We start from the raw sequence: 14,055 nt of genomic DNA on the forward strand, positions 1-14,055 counted from the left end.
TGACGATTACCTTGAGATGCTCTCTTTCAACATAATTTTGGTTCAGACCAAAAGATATCATCTCAGAAAGGGTCCGTAAGGGATGGAGACTCGGGATGTGTTTGTTAGAGATCAGAGCAGGGGAGAAAGGGTGAGAAAACAAGCAGAGACAAGTTGAAAATGAAGGACTGTTCTGGGTAGAGCTTGGAGTCAGGACATTGAGCACATGGGGAAGAAAAGAAGATAGGAAAGTGAAGGCGTGAAAAGACAAACTTGATCATGGCATTATTTTGTCTCAGGCTCTTCCTACTCCCCACTTATATCTGTAAGGGCTATTGCTAGATGTGCAGATTCTCTGACTGGGTAGGTAAGGCAGCCTGACCAGTGCTGAGAGCTTCGGAATCCCCAAGGGAATGTGAACCGGTGAATGTCACCTAACATTTTAGTGACTAAGTCTTCCCACACAGCTGAGACTTTCCACGCTTGGAAATACTGGACACAAAATGCTAAGAACTTTATAATTAGATTTTTGCCTACTTACACCATTCAAAAGGGACTTGCAGTCTGGAGTTAAGAACAGAAAATGTTCCTTGGAGCAATTCGTCTGCACAATTGAGTAAGTAATTTCATAATTCCATCCAGCCACCACCTGAAACAGTTTTGGACTGAATATTTAAAAGGCACTTTAAACATCACTCACAGTGTTATGACGAGTGTAGGCTCTGCCTGGCTCAAAAATATGAACGATGATTATTACCAGGCAGAAGGCATTTCTGAATAAATATTGAGTGCTTTATGACTCTCACTCCCTCCCCACGTGCACGCACGCAGATATGCACACGCACGCACCACACTCCTACACATCAAACAACCAAATGCAATCTACACGCGGAGGTACTGTATTTCCTTAAGTAAGACCTAGCAGTATTTCCTCAGCTAGGCGGCAGGAAGAAAGTCTTCCACTGAATTTGTGAAATATGCATAATGCTGTTCTAGATGGATGAAGAAAACTCTGGAACTTGGGTGACTTTGACCAGTAGGTCCTCAGGTTCCCAGACTGCCAGGCAATGAGATTTCTCCTGCTTTATCTGGGCCCCGTTGCACCCTGATAGCTGGCTATGGACATAACTGAGCAAAACACATGTCTTGCATGAAAGCAAATTGGAAGGTCGATTAAAAGCAGGGAATGTTACCGACCAAAGTGAGTCCTTCGTAATTAGAGGCTGAAATGCAAGGGAGCCAGTCGACCGTCACTAAAGGCTTAACGAATGGAGGCAACGAAAAGACCAGAGTTACAAGTATTTACTTTTTTTCCTGATGGTACGGAACCTATGATTTAGAGGGTACCCAGAAAGCTGGGCCATCTTTTTAGATACAATTTAATTTTTGGAGCCAAGTCTGCCTCATGGTAGTGACGTATTAATAAAGTTTTCTTAAGACCCTAAGGACAGAATGGCTTTTCCATTGCACTGTCTCTACAAAGAACATGTAATACTGACTACTGTGCGGAATGAAAAATTAAAGAACAAACCTGTCTGTGGGCCCTCTTGACTTCTCTAAGAGCAAAGAGGTGGGAATGACCGGTGTGGTTGTTAAAATGTTGAATGGCGTGTCTGAGAACGGGCTCCAGGTCAAGGCTCGCAGTCGATATGGGGTGCACACAGCCAAGGCAGTCATACTGGCTTGTCACCACAGGACCCTCGGCTTGACACAGAGCAGGCAAAAGGGCAGCATTAATGACTGAAACCTTCGTTCACATATGCTGCCCTAAATAAGATAACTTAGAAGGCCCTGGTAAACTTTCCAGTAAATCCTAGTATACATTAAAGAAAGAGAAGGCAAGGGGCGCCTGGGTGGCTTAGTTGGTGAAGCAACTGGTTTTCGATTTCAGCTCAGGTCACGATCTCACATTTCGTAGGACTGAGCCTTGCGCTGGGCTCTGTGCTGGCAGCACAGGCCCTGTTTGGTATTCTTTCTCTCTACCCTTCCCCTGCTCTCTCTTCCTCTCTCTCTCTCAAAATAAATAAATAAAGTTAAAAAGAAAAGTGAGGGGCGCCTGGGTGGCTCAGTCAGTTAAGCATCTGACTTTGGCTCGGGTCATGATCTTACAGTTCGTGGGTTCAAGACCCGGGTCGGGCTCTGTGCTGACAGCTCAGAGCCTAGAGCCTGCTTCAGATTCTGTGTCTCCGTCTCTCTCTGTTCCTCCCTCACTCATGCTCTGCCTCTCTCTGTCTCTCAGAAAAATAAATAAATAAATGTTAAAAAAAAAAGTGAGAATGCAAGACCGCTTTTTATTTTTTTTTTTATTTTTTTTTTTAATTTATTTTTGGGACAGAGAGAGAGCATGAACGGGGGAGGGGCAGAGAGAGAGGGAGACACAGAATCGGAAACAGGCTCCAGGCTCCGAGCCATCAGCCCAGAGCCTGACGCGGGGCTCGAACTCACGGACCGCGAGATCGTGACCTGGCTGAAGTCGGACGCTTAACCGACTGCGCCACCCAGGCGCCCCACAAGACCGCTTTTTAGCCAGAGAGATAAACCTATATTATTTACTTAGGAACATCTTACATGCATACTATTGGGCACTTATTTTAAATTTATTTAAAAGTAATTTAAAAAAAAATTTTTTTTAACGTTTTTTATTTATTTTTGAGACAGAGAGAGACAAAGCATGAACGGGGGAGGGACAGAGAGAGAGGGAGACACAGAATCGGAAGCAGGCTCCAGGCTCTGAGCCATCAGCCCAGAGCCCGACGCGGGGCTCGAACTCACGGACCGTGAGATCGTGACCTGAGCCGAAGTCGGATGTTTAACCGACTGAGCCACCCAGGTGCCCCTATTTAAAAGTAATTTTAAATCATAGAAGTAACATGAATTTAGTGGCGCCTGGATGGCTCAGTCATTTGAGCATCTGACTCTTAGTTAAGGGCTCAGATAATGATCTCAGTTTGTGGGTTTGAGCCCCACATCAGGCTTCTGCTTGTGCAGAGCCTGCTTGGGATTCGCCCTTGCTCTCTGCCCCTCCTCCTCTCCATCTCCATCTCCATCTCTCTCTCCCTCTCCCTCTCTCTCAAAAATAAATAAATAAACATTTTTTAAAAGGGTGACATGAGGGGCGCCTGGGTGGCTCAGTTGGTTAAGTGTCCGACTTCAGCTCAGGTCATGATCTCACGGTTTGTGAGTTCGAGCCCTGTGTCGGGTTCTGTGCTGACAGCTCGGAGCCTGGAGCCTGCTTCAGATTCTGTGTCTCCTTCTCTCTCTGCCCCTCCCCAACTTGTGCTCTGTCTCTCTATGTCTCTCAAAAAATACATAAATGTAAAAAAAAAATAATAAAATAAAAGAGTGACATGAATTTATACTCTTATAAAAAGTAAAACATTACAGATACATCTTATTTATTTATTTTTTTAGAATTAATTACAACTCCTTGAAGCCTGGCTCAGGGTATATAATACATTTTGTATCAACTCAATGCAAAAAAGGTGTTTTGCACCTGTTGTCAAGTGCCAGGTGCGGAGCTAGGCACCGTGAGTACATTGATTCGTTAGTAATGGTCACTGCGGTGAAAGAGTTGGGCAAAGTTGAGTGAGAGAGTCAGAACTGCAGATGGGCCATGTCAATATAATTTGGCAACAACTTGGAAAGTCAGGAGCCCAGACTGAGCTCAAGTAAAACTTTCCTGAGGAGAACAGGCCCGAGCCAAGAGGGGCCAAGGTCAACCAGGTAGGGGCACCTGGGCGGCTCAATCGGTTAAGCGTCCAACTCTTGATTTCAGCTCAGGTCATGATCTTGTGGTTTGTTGGATTGAGCCCCCACATCAGCCTCCACACTGACAGTGCAGAGCCTCCTTGGGATTTTCTCTCCCTCTCTCTCTGCCTCTTCCCTGCTTGTGCACATTCTCTCTCTCAAAATAAATAAATAAACTAAAAAAAAAAAAAAAAAAAAAAAAAGATCAACCAGGCAACATGAGCAATAAAGCCTGAGAAGGAAGGATAGCTCCCAAGAAAGCAAGTTGAGTCAGGGACAGCAGAGTGGGACATGGTGTATATACATTTTGCCAGGGCTTAAAGCAGGAGGGCGGGGGAGTGGGGGCCTATGGAGGTCAGAACAGTCAGTGGAGAGTCCTCTGCTACTGGGCCCAAGCCCCACCTTGGAGGCCAAGGATTACTAACCATATGCCCAGTCCCCTGGGCTCCCTCATGAGCCTGATGAAAAACCCGGCCCCTCGGCAGGAAAATGCGCGTACTCACAATGCTCTCCATGTAATTTCAGGGTATTCACAGACCCTCTAAATTTGGTTAAGCATGGTCTGCTGTGAGAATGGGGAACCACTGAGGGGATTGTAATAAACCAATGTAACATGTTAAAAAAGAAGTACTTTTGTATTAAATTACAAAGTAGTGTTCCTAACAGATAGCCCTAACCCATGGGTTAGTAGAAGCTCCCACTGTAGAAAGGGGAAGAGCCATGGGGCTGTCCTAGGCCCCTTCGCCCAGTGGGCTCTCCCTGCCCAAGCGAGTGCCATCAGAACAGAATCAGGAGGCCAGGTGGGCGGTGTTCTACAGCCCGTCCTCCATCGTTAGCAGGTGGACACAACCGTCCCTGCAACTGTTTCTTGGTCTCTCTGGAAGTGTGTGTGTCCCAATAAAGACTTCCCCGCTGAGTAGTCATGGTGACCCCCAGTTATGGTGACAGTGGTGGGCAAGTTAGAAAACTGGAATACAGGGGAAAGGGGAGAGAACTAGTGATGGAAGAAGAAAGAACAATGAACAAGAGGCAGAAGGAGATGGAGAAGAGAGGAGGCGGGTCGGCCTCCTCTGGGGCAGCTGTGACTGGGGGTGGGGAGGGGAGACTAATGGGGGGCTGGAGAGAGGTGGAGTCTCTTCTGTGTCCCAGTGATTTTCCACCCTGCCCCAACATTTCTAGAGAGAGGTTTTTAAAATTAAAAGAAAGATTGTGACTTTTGATTCTGAAACACATCTGGTTACAAAGGTTTCAGATGAGGGATGTGGACCGAGAAGTACATTCTGAATGTTTGGCTAAGCTTTGCCGCTCACTATATACAATTGCCGTGTACTGGATGATAAAGTTTGCTTACAAGAGAAAGTGTTTTTTTGTTTTTTGGGTTTTTTTTTGTTTTTTGAGAGAGTGAGAGGGAGAGAGAGAAAGAGCAGGGGAGGGCGAGAGACAGAGATAGAGAATTTTGAAACAGGTTCCCTGCTCAGTGCAGAGCCCAACAGGGGGCTCGATCTCACAACCCTGGGATCATGACCTGAGTCAAAATCAAGAATTGGCCGCTCAACTTACTGAGCCAACCAGATGCTCCGAGATAAAGTCCTTAAACTGCGTAATCAAAACCTACTCCAAACAAACAAGCAAAAAAAGATTTTAATTACTTGTATGTTCTTTTCTGCTTTTGGACTGGTTTTCTTTGAAAGCAACTTCTTGTAAGAACTGGATATGGAAGAGGAAAGCCAAGAAGGTGAAGAACTCAGAAAGATTCCTGGCCAAGTTTGACCTCAAAGCCCATGTTTTTCTCCCTCCCTCTTTGCCCATAATTGAAGGCAGCCCTTGTGCCTTCTCAGCCCTTCTCAGAGCCTTTGCGCACAGAGGATACAATGCTGCAGTCGGGAGGGGAGTCGGGATGTGCTGAGGGGATGACTGGCCTGATCCTGGCCCTGACCTTGGACTCTGCAGCTCCCTGGCCCCGCCCCACCCCCAAGGCTGCCACCATCCACCAGGAGGGGGCTTCTTCTAGGCTGTGCTCCTGGCACCACACTGACAGGGTTCATTTCCTCCCCGGCTAGCACCCCCCAGGTAGAGCCAGCTACCTGGAGTAATCTGGCAGGTCTGCGTAGCCACGGAGAATTTTGTATTCCCTCTCTTCCCGACGGTTGCGGAGCATTCTCCTGTGGCCTAAAAAGAAAAGAAAAAGAAAGAGAGAGAGAGAGACCATTTATCTTCATCTTTCAAATGGAGAAGTACACCTAGTACTATGGCTCAATATGACTTTCCCTTTTTTTTGAAACTTGCCCCCAAAAATTTTCTAACGAGTTTTGAGGCACCAGAAGGAGAGCTTTTGTAGCCTAACGATTATTTATTTATTTATTTTTACAAGCCACTGAAATCACGAGACGTTGGAGGAGAGGCAGGATAAAGGCAAGGTTTTGAAGTACGTTTCCTTTTCACCAAAATGTATGCAGTGCCTTAGAACCAGCCTAAGCTCTCCTCTTGATTTCCCTTTCAATTTCAGCGTTGAAATGATGTGCAGGACGCCAGTGTTGTGACATGAAGGGGTGAATCCTGGGACTGTGGAGAGAATGGCTTGCTTCTGGGCACTGTCCGTACTCCCCCGTCATTAAGGTCAAGCGATCAAGCCGTGCTGTGCCAGGCACTTCGGCATTTGGTGAAGATAGCCATGGCTATTAAAGAAGGTTCTTTGCATACTGTATCTCATTTCATGCTCCAACAACCTGATGCAGGCAATGCTAGCTGCCCTTTACGAGGCAGCACACCAGTTCTGAGCGGTCAGCTAGTTGGACGCAGAGGAGGATTTACACTCAGGCAGATGCAAGTAGAGCACCTGTGATCTCCCCTCACCAGCCCTTGATCTTGGCCCAAATGTTGATCTGTTGTGTCTTTGGGGACTGGCCCGCTGTCCTAATTGGTCATTAGAGTGCCCTTCTCATGGAGGGCTTTCTCTTTGTTTAACTGCTGGTGTCTCCATGCTCTGATACAGAGAACGGGAACACAGACACCAAGCATCTAACTTTTGTACACATTGGAGGGTTTACATGCATTCCTTACAAAGAGGCCTAACAATACTAACATCTCTAGCTCTAAAAAAAGAAAAATCTGACAGTCTTGGTGGAGAAAACTGGGGGCTCGGGAACCATCAACCAACCTACTTACAGCTTGTGCAGATTCTTTGTAGTCACAATCCTGCCATGTTTTGTCACTTTGAACAGAACAGTCTCCCTCCCTGATTTGGTACTTGAAGGAATAAAATGTCTCAGGGTCATCCTGAAAAAAAGCAACCAAAGACACATAGGGTTCATCCAAATGCTCCAACAAATACTTTGTGTGGGACCCAATGCAGATATGAATATTCGATCTTGATTTAACAAGAACAAAACATTTATTAAAAACACTGAAAGTTATAAATATTTACTTGGAAGAATGTTCATAATATATTTACAAATATGTATTTGTAAGTTACAAGATTATCCATAGTATTAGCCCATTTTTGTGGAAACCAATTTATAGGTATACATAGGACTTTTAGAAGTCTGGAAAGTTATAAAGCAAAGCTGTTAAAATGCTTGTCTTTCAGTGGTGCAGGTACAGCTGTCTCACTTTGTTTTTTTTTTTTTTAACTTTTTTTAAACATTTATTTATTATTGAGAGACAGAGAGAGACAGAGCACAAGCATAAGAGGGACAGAGAGAGGAGTAGACACAGAATCTGAAGCAGACTCCAGGCTCTGAGCTGTCAGCACAGAGCCCAATGCGGGGCTCAAACTCACAAACCAGGAGATCATGACCTGAGTTGAAGTCGGATGCTTAACCAACTGAGCCACCCAGGTACCCCTGTCTCACTTTGTTTTCTAAACAAACGTTTATGAGTTGTCTTGTTAAAAAGTAAACATATATTTCTTTTACACCAAGAAAACAAGAGGCCTTTTTTTCATTTTCAAAAAAAATGTTAATGGTTATCTCTGAGTGGTGCGTTAATTTTTGGTAACTTTAGTATTTTTATTTGCTTTATTTTTTTTCTGGCATGTCATGAGATAATAGATAAACCCTTTATTTATTTATTTATTTATTTATTTTTAATGTTTATTTATTTTTGAGACAAAGAGAGACAGAGCATGAATGGGGGAGGGTCAGAGAGAGAGGGAGACACAGAATCTGAAGCAGGCTCCAGGCTCCGAGCTGTCAGCACAGAGCCTGACGTGGGGCTTGAACTCACGGACCGTGAGAACATGACATGAGCCCAAGTGGGACGCTTAATCAACTGAGCCACCCAGGCACCACAATAGATAAAACCTTTAAAGTGAAGGTGCTTTAAAGACCTGTGAGGCCTGAAAACATAAAACTCCTAGAAGAAAACATAGGCAGTAATTCCTCTGACATTGCCCTTTCTCTGACATTCTCAGGCAAGGGCAACAAAAGCAGAAGTAAACTGCTGGGGATACACCAAACTAAGAAGCTTCTGCACAGTGAAGGAAGTCATCATCAAAATGGAAAGGCAACCTCCTGAATGGGAGAAGATATTTGCAAACGACATATCCAATAAAGGGTTAGTATACAAAATATATAAAGAACTGATACAACCCAACACCACAAGAAAAAACAAAAAAGAAATAACCCAATTAAAAAATGAGCAGAGGACCTGAATAGACATTTTTCTGGAGACAATATAATGGATGGCCAAAGGACACATGAAAAGGTGCTCAACATCACTCATCATCAGGGAAATCCAAGTCAAAACCACAATGAGATATATTATTTTACACCAGTCAGAACAGATAGAATCAAAAAGATAAGAAATCATAAGTGTTGATGAGAATGTAGAGAAAAAGGAATCCCTTGCACTGTCAGTGGGAATGTCGATTGGTGCAACCACTCTAGACAACAGTATGGAGTTTCCTTAAAAAAGTAAAAATAGAAATACCATATGATCCAGCAATTCACTACCAGGTATTTAGCCAAAAAATCCCAAAACACTAATGTGAAAAGATACACACATCTATATGTTTCATACAGCATTATTTACAATAGCCAAGGTATGGAAACAACTCAAGCATCCATTGATAGATGACTGGATAAAGATTTGGCATATATATAATGGAATATTACTCAGCCATACAAAAGATTGAGATCATGGATGGAGCTAGAGGGTAATATGCTAAGTGAAATAAGTCAGATAGGGAAAGACAATATCATATGATTTCACTTAAATGTGGAATTTAAAAACTGAGACAAATAAACAAACATAAAGCAGAAACAGATCATAAATACAGAGAACAAACCAATGGCTACTATAGGGGAGGAGCTGAGGAGGTTGTGCAATACAGGTGAACGGGATGGAAGATACGGGCTTCCCGTTATGGAATGAATAAGTCACAGGGATGAAAGGCACAGCATAGGGAATACAGTCAATGATATTGTCATAGCATTGTATGGTGACAGATGGTAGTCATACATAATAATGTGTAACATGGACGGCATAATGTGTAGACTTATCACTATATTGTATACCTGAAACTAGTGTAATGTTGTGTCAACTATACTTCAATAAAAAAAGAAAAGAAAAGAAAAGAAAAGAAAAGAAAAGAAAAGAAAAGAAAAAAGAAAAAAAAGAAGAGAAAAGAAAAGAAAAAAGTGCAAAGGTGTTGAGTTAGATGAGAGCTTTCCAGATGTAAAGTCCTGACATCTCAGGCGGCAAGGGACCGGAGAGGTGATTTTGTCCAACCCTACACTTTGCAGGTGAGAGAAAGGAGGCCCTGAGTAGATGGGCATGGCCGAAGCAGTCCCCACACCTTGGAAAGGCAGAGCCAGCCCCAGATCCCAAGTCTCCTGACTCTCAGAGCCTGCTGGAGTCGTGTTAGGTGCATCTGGGATGACTAAGTCAAAGAGGATAGTCTCCAAAGTTCCTTCCAGATCTCAGATTTTGATAAAGAAGTAGGTGGGGGGCACCTGGGTGGCTCAGTTGGTTAAGTGACCGAGACTTAGGCTCAGGTCATGATCTTGTGGTTTGTGAGTTCGAGCCCCGCGTCGGGCTCTGTGCTGATAGCTCGGAGCCTGAAGCCTGCTTCAGATTCTGTGTCTCCCTCTCTCTCTGCGCCTCTCTAGCTTGCACTCTCTCTCTCTCTCAAAAATAAATAAACATTAAGCAAAAATTAAAAAAAAAAGATGTCGGCTGTGGTGGTATATAGATAGTGCTCACATGGCAAAGTAAAGCAGGATTCTATAGGCTGCTTATTTATTTATTTATTTATGAGAGAGAAGGGGGGAAGGGCAGAGGGAGAGAGAAAGAATCTTAAGCAAGCTCCACACTCAGCACAGATCCCAATGCAGGGCTGAGTCACACCCTGGGATCATGACCTGAGCTGAAATCAAGAGTGGAAGTCTCAAGTGAATGAGCCACCCAGGCGTCCCTCTATGGACATTTTAGAACGAAAAAACCCACATTTGCCGTGGATGTCAGCCAATGAAGATCACACTAATCAACTGCTGCTTGAGAGTGCCAGGACCACATATCTACAGCATTACACTAGTTTGTGAACCAGAAGGGCTCAAATTTACTTTCAGGAAAAAAAAGAAATTCTGTCCACTGGGCTTTTTTCTTTATCCTGATCATGTCAAATGACTAGCTTTCCCCCCTCTGCCAAAGTAAACAGTTACATAACTATCACAGGCACAGAGTTTTATAGTGAAATTCATTTAGACAAATTATTGAAAGATCTGTATTTTTTTAAATCACAACACTGTCAAGATTCGTCTTCAACCTGAGTGCACCAATTTGTTATAAAAAATATTAGAAAACACCTAGAACATTGCTGTTACCCTTGACGCATTCAGCCATACAGACTTCACGGTAGATATTTGGTCTAATGCATGTTAATCTCATTTCTGCCTCCTCTTAGGTATAACTCCCCTTTCCTCTAGCTTTATTGAGGTATAGTTGACAAATAAAAATTACATATATTTCAAGTGTGCAATGTGATTTTATATATATATATATATATATATATATATATATATATATACACACACATACACACATATACACACATGTTGTAAAGTGCTACAAACAAGCTGATTAACATATACATCATCTGATGTAGTTCACCTTTTGTGTGTATATACGTATGGTGAGAACAGTTAAAATATAGTCTTCTAGCAAATTTCAAGTATGCAATACAGTATTATTAACTATAAGCACCATGATGTACATTAGATCCCCGGGACTTGTTCATCTTATAACCGAAAACTTCTACCCTCTGACCAGCATCCTCCATTGTGCTCACCTCGCAGCCTCTAGTAACCACCCTTCTGCTTTCTGCTTTGGTCAGTTAGACCTTTTTAGATTCTACGTATAATGAGATCATATGGTATTTGTTATACATCTCCCCTTAAGCACCCCCTCCCCACCTGAGATCTGGAGGTCTTTATTTAAATCTTTAAAAAAGTTGTTTTTTAATGTTTATTTTTTTTTTGAGAGAGAGAGAAACAGAGTGTGAGAGGCAGAGAGGCAGAGAGGGGAGACACAGAATCTGAAGCAGGCTTCAGGCTCTGAGCCGTCGGCACAGAACCCAATGCGGGGCTCGAACCCACAAATGGTGAGATCATGACCTGAGCTGAAGTTGGACACTTAACCGACTGAGCCACCCTGGTGTCCCTGGAGGTCTTTATATTTTAATCTAGAGCTAGTCATTTAGGAAGTTCTTTTGCTGCAATCTGACTGAGTTCCTGGATTCTCCTAGTCTGCATAGTTTCTTTCAAATGACTCCATTTACCTTTGTTTCCTTTCACCTGAGGATGCTGCTTCTCTGATCACCCAGGAACCCAAGCTTGGTGGCCCAGGATGAGTCATACCCTGCCCTGCACTCCCGGGCCAAAGAGTCGTAAGCTTCTACCTCTGCTTGTCAGTTCTTTGGCGATTGTTGGTGTGTGTGTGTGTGTGTGTGTGTGTGTGGTGTGGGGGAAGGGGGCTGGGCTCCAAGTGACAGCACAAATCTCAAATGATCTCAAGGTAAGGCACAGCTTACTCACCGTCCTGGTGACCTCGGATACACGGTACAACACAAACTGGTTGCCACTTTGGTTTCTACTGTTATATTTCTTCAGAGCAGTGTCCACAGCCTTGAATAGGTCTTCATCATTGCAATCGATATCTTGTGAGGACTCCTCGGTTAAGCTTGGTAGCAGCCTAGAGCAAAGGAAAAGCACAGCAATTAATTTCATGATTTAGCAGTCTCCCTCCAGGAGCTGAGGGATGGTTTCACCAAGATCCGGGCGCCAACTTGAATGGTGATTTTAGCTATTCTCAACCCTTTATCTCCCCTGTGCTTTCCTCTCTCTGCCTCAGCACTCTGGGTCCTGGTGAACTCCTGCTTTCCTATACTATCTGCCCTATTTCCAAAGGACAAATGGCTCTGTTGGGTTGGTTATCCAAGCAGATTTCAGGCTAAAACATTGCAACACTGAGGTTATTGGCCCGCTTGTTTGCATTCAGGAAGCACGTGGGAGCACAGAACACATTTCCAGGTGATTGCACAATGTTGTATTCCAAAGCAGAACAGAAAGCAATGAAGGAGGAGGAGAAAACACCAACCACATCTGTTATTCCCTGCCCCAAATGACTTTCCCAAAGCTGTTTCTGAAGGTCACTACATAGGACAACAGTGCAACAATGAGTACAATGCACAGATACCTTTCAATAGTTCCTTTGCAAGATTTCTAGCTGCCAAAAAGCATGTTGTTACCAATCACATGGCATGTCTGAGGAGCCCATGCACATGGGGATAAGTCTCATACCAGCACACTGGCAAAACTTAAAATAAAATATGTGTATCCTATCTGGTTTCTGGTCAGGTCTCCACTCAGTTGCATTGGTTTCGGAAAGAAGAATGCTCCCAAGGGTGGAGGAGACAGGAGAGAAGCACAAGAAGAGATGAATTGAGTGAAGTCCTGTGTCCCCTATCCTGGCTTGTTTTTTAAAAAATTTTTAATGTTTATTTTTGAGAGAGAGAGGGAGACAGAGTGCAAGCAGGGGAGGGGCAGAGAGAGAGGGAGACACAGGATCTGAAGCAGGCTCCAGGCTCTGAGCTCTTAGCACAGAACCCGACATGGGGCTCGAACTCAGGGACTGCGAGATCATGAACTGAGACAAAGTAGGACACACAACGGACCGTGCCACCCAGACGCCCCACTATTTCTTTTTTTAAAGTTTATTTGAGAGAGAGCGAGTGCATGGGCAGAAAAGGGGCAGAGAGAGGGAGGGAGAGAATCCCAAGTAGGCTCCACACTGGCAGAGCATAGCCCAACACACAGCTGGATAAGGGGACAACATGGGGCTCGATCCCACAAACTGTGAAATCATGACCTGAGCCAATATCAAGAGTTGGTCACTCAACTGACTGAGGCACCTAGGTGGCCACCTTGCTTCTTGTTTCTGATGTGGTGGATATGGATGTCTACTCATCAAGCCTAAGGAAACTTTCCGATCAACTCCAAATTCTGATTCCAACTACTCCTGGATTGTGCACCATTAGAAATGTCCTCACTTTCCCAGCCTCAGCATCTTTGTGGGCCCCTCCTTCTTCTCAACCTAAGAACTTACCCATGTTTCTTTCAGCCTTAGTTTGTTTTTTTACTATACACGTCCTGCCCCAACACACACACACCAATCTACCTTCTGCCATTACTACACAGCTGAAACTGCTTCAGTAAGTCAGGAAGAGAGCCCTTTAAAAAAATATGTTTATTTATTTTTTAAATGTTTATTTATTTATTTTAAGGGGGAGAGTGGCAAAGAGAGAGGGAGAGAGAGAATCCCAAGCAGGCTCCATGCTGTCAGCACAGAGCCAGATGCTGGCTGGATCTCACGAACCATGAGATCATGACCTGAGCTGAAATCAAGCGTTGGACGCTTAACCAACTGAGCCACCCAGGCGCCCCAAGCCTGAAGTCTTACTAGCCTGTATCTAAATGCTTGAGCCCTGAGTTGGGAAGAAAGGAAAAGAAAGAGGACTTGAGTGCAGAAAACAAGAGTCCTCTGGCACCAAAATGAATAAAGAGAAGTTATCCGAAATGAATAAAGAGAAGAGCCTCCCTAGCCCAGGGAGAAGATAGGAGAAAAACAGAGGGCCCTGGAATTCCTGAAGCAGAGAACACCTCTGTCCTGCTTTCTGAGCATGCAACCTGGAAGGCAGCAAGATTCCAGGGAGAGAACAGCCATACAGTATCTCTTGGCAGTCATGTTCATTAGCAGTCTTACAGAGACCCTTATATCCTCAGTTTGATACAGCAGTATGAGATAAACTAGACCCAGAGAGGGATGGGAACA

General features: G+C 44.1%; 1 protein-coding gene across 3 annotated transcripts in view; it reads right to left on the reverse strand.

Moving 5' to 3' along the window:
- KNG1 (kininogen 1) overlaps window positions 1-12,156 on the reverse strand; it is a 28,546-nt gene extending 16,390 nt beyond the window's left edge. Inside the window, exons 1-5 of one of the 3 annotated variants that reach the window (XM_060639472.2) lie at window positions 11,760-12,149; window positions 6,892-7,002; window positions 5,811-5,895; window positions 1,511-1,683; window positions 521-628 (exon numbers count right to left, since the gene is read on the reverse strand). In XM_060639472.2, the coding sequence (XP_060495455.1) occupies window positions 521-628; window positions 1,511-1,683; window positions 5,811-5,895; window positions 6,892-7,002; window positions 11,760-11,951 (669 nt within the window). In that variant the 5' untranslated portion in view covers window positions 11,952-12,149. Of the gene's footprint in view, window positions 1-520; window positions 629-1,510; window positions 1,684-5,810; window positions 5,896-6,891; window positions 7,003-11,759 lie in introns of all 3 variants that reach the window. The other 2 variants (XM_060639470.2, XM_060639469.3) reach the window with 2 other exon arrangements.
- Between the last annotated feature and the right edge of the window lie 1,899 nt (window positions 12,157-14,055).

This window comes from Panthera onca, chromosome C2, assembly GCF_046562875.1.
Source record: "Panthera onca isolate mPanOnc1 chromosome C2, mPanOnc1 haplotype 2, whole genome shotgun sequence".
In the NCBI taxonomy this organism is placed as follows: domain Eukaryota; kingdom Metazoa; phylum Chordata; class Mammalia; order Carnivora; family Felidae; genus Panthera; species Panthera onca.